The sequence below is a fragment of the Gastrolobium bilobum genome, unplaced genomic scaffold (genome assembly GCF_033153095.1).
Source record: "Gastrolobium bilobum isolate Gb01-03AN ecotype WA unplaced genomic scaffold, APGP_CSIRO_Gbil_v1 utg44884, whole genome shotgun sequence".
In the NCBI taxonomy this organism is placed as follows: Eukaryota; Viridiplantae; Streptophyta; class Magnoliopsida; order Fabales; family Fabaceae; genus Gastrolobium; species Gastrolobium bilobum.
In genome coordinates this window covers 23,468-28,648 of record NW_026897767.1, presented here as the reverse complement: position 1 = coordinate 28,648, position 5,181 = coordinate 23,468, and the positions used below count along the sequence as shown (strand labels likewise).

Genomic DNA, 5,181 nt, shown 5'->3' with positions numbered 1-5,181 from the left:
TTTTTCTTCTATTTTTTCTTTTTTGTTCTCAATTTATTTTCTTCTTTTTGATTTAGATATATGTATTTTTTTTTTATTTTTTTCACTTTTAGTTTTTTCTATCCTATTAAAAGAAACAGGAAAAAAAATAGACAAAAAATATGACAAATAAAAAATAGAAGAAAAATAAATTAGTATTGCAAGTTTTTAACATATTTTATCTTCTTTTTTTTGTGCTTTGTCTATTTTCTTTTCTTTTTTTAGATTTAGACATATTTGATCTTGTTTTTTCTTCTATTTCTTTTTTATCTTCAATCTAGCTATTTTCTTCTTTTTGATCTAAACTATTTTTTTTTTTTTTACTTTTAATTGTTCCTGGTACTATTTTAAGTTTCCAACATATTAGGTCTTTTTTTTTCTTTTATTCTTTTTGTCCTAAAATTATTTTCTTATTTTTTATTTGGACATGTTTGATTTTTTTTTCATTTTTTTCGTTTAGTCTTTTGTATAAGTATTGTAAGTTTTAAACATATTTGGTTTTATTTTTTTTCTTTTTTATCCCCAATTTATTTTCTTCTTCTGAAAAGGGTATGCTAGATAAATTAGTTAAATTTCTAACAATATTAGGGATGAGTTTGGATGGAAGAAAATCATAAGGGAGTAAGTAATTCAAATTAAAAATAGGGGATTAAGCGATTCAAAGCAAAATGATAAGGAAATTTGTCAATTTTTCCCTAATTTTTATAATGTGTAGGAATTATCAATTTACCCATTACTCCTTTCTTCATTTCCAAGCATTTTGCAACTACAGTTTTTATAGATATAACAAATTCCATCTTAATTTTTTTTAAAAAAATAAAAAATCACCAACACATTTCTTTTGCAAAATAAAGACGCCACCTTCCATCTTTTATACTTCTACACCTAAGAATAGAGGTGTCAATATAGGTTATGACACGCGGGTCGACTCGTGACACGACATGAAAATTCGTGTTCGGGTTGACCCGCAAAAAAAATCGTGTCATATTGAAAAAAATGACACGTAAAAAATTCGTGTCGTGTTCGTGTTGATGTATTCGTGTTCGTGTGACCCATATTTTTTTAATTATTTTTTTATTTTTTAATTATTATTTTTTAATTTTTTTTTAATTTCGACCCATTGTTTTGATTTTTTTTGTCAATTACCGTTTTGACCCTTATTTTGTGTGTTATTCGTGTCGTGTCAACCCGCAAAAAATTCGTGTCGTGTTAGTGTTGAAGATTTTAACACGAATAAAAATTCGTGTCGTGTTCGTGTTGATGTATTCGTGTCGTGTCAAATGTGTGTCGTGTCAACCGGTTTGATACCCCTACCTAAGAAGTAAGACATATGACCTATGTTTGTCATTTTAAACTAGAGCGTCATAGCCTTCTTGAATTTTGCAAGCATTGCTTCAGAATTCTACAAGCATACAATCATCATATCACCTTTGTTTTGTCTTGACATATGACACGAGCTGTCGAACTCGCGCAAATTAAAAATTATTTTTTTAATTAGGGTTCAGAAAATTTGCAGTAAAGTGGAAACCCTAAGTCGTCTCTTAAGGAAATTGTTTTGGTTAAAATCGCTTATGAGAACAGAAAATTAAAAGGGGGGTTTTAGATTTTGATTCAATAATTAAAGAGGCAGAATATAAATTTGGAATAAAAATTCGTAATTAAAAATAACCAACCTAAGGTTTGGGATCCATGAACGTCTTTCCTCGGATAAGAAAATATCAGAATCGTGATTGATTTGTCAATCAGATCAGAATCCTTATTTCCAATTGACAACCCTCTCTAAGCGATCGCTTAGCATTTGATCAAAGACAATGCTTCTACTCATACAATCGCAGAGTATCAGCCTGCTTGATTTAAGGTCATAGGGTCAATCAACCTAATCATCAAATCTGATGATTAATCTCTTTCCATAATCGCAATCGCGAACCTCAGATTGAATATCCACGATCGCATGATATCAATCTGAGTTTGGAAGGGAAACGAAAACTGATTTGAAATAAACGCAGACCCTCAAGACTAATCCATGGAATCCATTACCCTTAGGTTGATTAAAAGGTTCTTAGCCTCGCATGGCTAAGGTAAGCATAATTGAAATAAGAAGAAGAAGAAGAAAAAGATGAAGAACGCGAAGAACGCTTCAGAGAAAATACTTTTCTGTTGTAAAACTGACTCCCAAGGGTTTCCTAGAGTCCCCTTTAAATAGCCGTCACGCAGGACGGCTAGGGTTTCATCACTTCAGCCCAAAGATAAAATAAAAGCTAAATAACAATAAAACAAAACATGGCCTTGGGCCCTAAACACATTGGGTCCTAATGTGAATTACAAGTCCAAACGTCAAAATAAAATTCCAGAAAAACATGTCATCTTGAGATCAAGTTTCGATCATCTTCCCGTCCGAATTGGGCTTTAGTATCTGAATTAGAGATTGTAGCCCTATCTGTTAGCTGCAAATAGCAACAAGAACGGAGTCAATCGGACATCTGTAGAGTGAGATATGGTCAAAATACAAAAGTAGTGTAAATCTGGAAAATTATGACGAAAAACAATTAAACCCAACTAAAATCTAGAATAGTGAATTGACCCAAAAGACCTTTATTTAATTCAAATAAATCATAAAAATACCAACCAAGAGTAATAAATAAGTGTAACAAAATATGAGTTATCAAATTCCCTCACACTTATCTTTTTGCACTCCTGGGCAAAACCAAACTAAAATTGAAAGCAAAGACTAAGATCAACCAATCCTTTCTAACAACTATGAAGCATACAGAAAATATACAAAGATCACAAGTCTTCCACAGGTAAATCAATCAGGACAGAAATTCCCTAATCTCAAATCACAAGACCTGCTAACTTCAACTGCAACTGCTAACTGCACAAAAATGGTTCCTCACAAGATGCTCTCAATTTTTCTCTCAAGCGTATCAGTTAATTCAGTATATCACTCAAATCAACTCAAGAAAATCATCCTACCATAGGCTTGCTCAAGTTCTACTTCTCCACTGCTCATAACACATGCATGCACAAATCAAGAGGGCTTTATGCAGGGTTGTAATGGGGCTGGGGTAAAGGTATGGATGAATAAAACCTCACAAGGGTAAACCATGTCATGCAATCAACAGCACAGAATCAATCAACAGGTAGTTGTAATCCAACAGATTTTATGCTATCAAACACTGTGATCTATGTCTACTCTATGTACCACTCAATAATTACCAGAAAGAAAAGGAAAATCTACCTATGAAAAAATCATAAACTAAAAGAAAGAAAGGAAAAGAAAAATAAAAATGCAAATAACAGAAAGAAAAGAAAAAGTCAAAAACTAAAAGAAAGAAAGGAAAAGAAAAATAAAAATGCAAATAACAGGAGAATCCCGAAGGAGAATAAACAGCATCAAGCAGACTCTCAAACTGTTCTGAGCTCTTGCTGGAACCAGTTCATTTTTCGGATTTGCCATTACAGTCACTCCAGACTTCTTGGGAACCACTTGAAACGGGTTGACCCACCAGCTATCTGAAATGGGATAAATGATGTCGGCCTGTATCGGCAATGTCAGAAGCTTTTCCTCCCACTCAGGTAGAAGGGTCTTGGCCACTATCACAGGTAACTGCTCATTTTCCTCCAGATATGCATACTTCAGATGGTCAGGTAGATCCTTCACTTCCAACTTAAGTGGTTGCTCAGTGGATGGGAGAAGTCTAGTGGGTGCAGGTTCTGCAGAAAACACATTAACATCTATGCCTGCAATCAAATTCTCAGAAATAGAACCTTCAATAATTTCAACAGGCAACTCAGAATTCAACACCAATGCAGAACCACTGTGCAAATCATCATTCAATACATGATTAAAATCAGAACAACACAAAGCTATCTCAGCACAAGCAGTACAGTTACTACTATCGGTACAATCACATGACAGAGCAGAATCAAGTAATGATGATAATTCTGGATATTCAGCAGTTAAGTCAGTAGAGATATCATCCATCATTTCATCAATTACATCCATATAGAAAATAGAATGCTCTTCCCTAGGAAATTTCATGGCATCAAAAATATTAAAATTAACCATGCTATCACCAAATTCTAAGGAAAGAGTACCAGCATGCACATCTATCTTAGTCCTAGCAGTTTTCATGAAAGGTCTACCAAGTATAATTGTACTACTAGGAATCTCACCCTCCATCCCTAAGACATAGAAATCAGCAGGAAAAATCAGATTGTTCACCCTAACTAATATATCTTCAACTACACCAGAAGGATGAACACTACTCCTGTTGGCTAACTGAACAACAATACCAGTAGCACGCGAGGGATCAAGACCAAGAGACTTATACACAGATTCAGGCATAACATTAATGGATGCTCTTAAGTCTAACATACAATCATGAAAAATAGAATTTCCAATAATGCAAGGGATAGTAAATGTCCCTGGATCTTGGCACTTCTTGGGCATGGGCTGGATGAGTGCTGACATATTCTGGCTGACGCTGACTCGTTCATCTCCTTTCAACCTCCTCTTGTTGGTGCATAACTCCTTCAGAAACTTAGCATATCTTGGAATTTGCTGAATCGCATCCAAGAGTGGGATATTGACCTCTACTTTTCTGAAGGTGTCAAGAATCTCTTTATCTTGAGCTTTTGCTGCTTGCTTTTTAGACTGAGTGGCTCTTTGAGGAAAAGGTAACGGAATGTGGACATCAGAAGTATCAGTATTTTGCTTCCTTGAACCAGTGTCACCTCCTTGAGATGACTTAACAGCAGATTGGTTTGGTTCCTTCAGTTGCTTGCCAGACCGCAGAGAGATGGCACTAACATTGCCGGTTCCCTTTGGATTTGGAACTGTCTGTGATGGAAGGGAGATACAACTTGCTTGTTGATTCTGACTCATTGATGTTGCAAGTTGGCCAATCTGTGTTTGCAGATTCTGAATGGAAGACTCAGTCCTCTTCTGGAACTGCAGATTGCTAGTGGCCATCTGTTTCATTAAATCCTCCAAAGAAGGGCCATTGCTACTAGCTTGCTGCTGCACTGGTGGCTGCTGCTGCATTGGCTGCTGAGGGGCAAATTGTTGAAAATTTTTCCTCTGTTGTGGAGGCACAAACTGCTGCCTCTGCTGGAATGGTAAATTTTGTTGACTCTAATATGGAACATTTTGCTGATTCT

At 35.1% G+C, this 5,181-nt stretch overlaps 1 protein-coding gene across 1 annotated transcript; it reads right to left on the bottom strand.

The window, feature by feature from the left end:
• Nucleotides 1-2,451: 2,451 nt before the first annotated feature.
• LOC133310041 (uncharacterized) lies at nt 2,452-4,906 on the bottom strand. The gene is made up of 3 exons (XM_061510920.1): nt 4,117-4,906; nt 3,430-3,963; nt 2,452-2,462 (listed from the first exon to the last, which is right to left on the bottom strand). The coding sequence occupies exons 1-3, from the start codon at nt 4,904-4,906 to the stop codon at nt 2,452-2,454; spliced, it is 1,335 nt and encodes a 444-aa protein (XP_061366904.1).
• Between the last annotated feature and the right edge of the window lie 275 nt (nt 4,907-5,181).

What these genes read in the sequence shown, in the direction of transcription:
- LOC133310041 (XM_061510920.1), bottom strand. Translation starts at nt 4,906, where the DNA reads ATGAGTCAGAATCAACAAGCAAGTTGTATCTCCCTTCCATCACAGACA. An exon ending in TAAGATAGATGTGCATGCTG is followed by an intron (nt 3,964 to 4,116) that starts GTACTCTTTCCT and finishes CTGAATATCCAG; the next exon opens with AATTATCATCATTACTTGAT.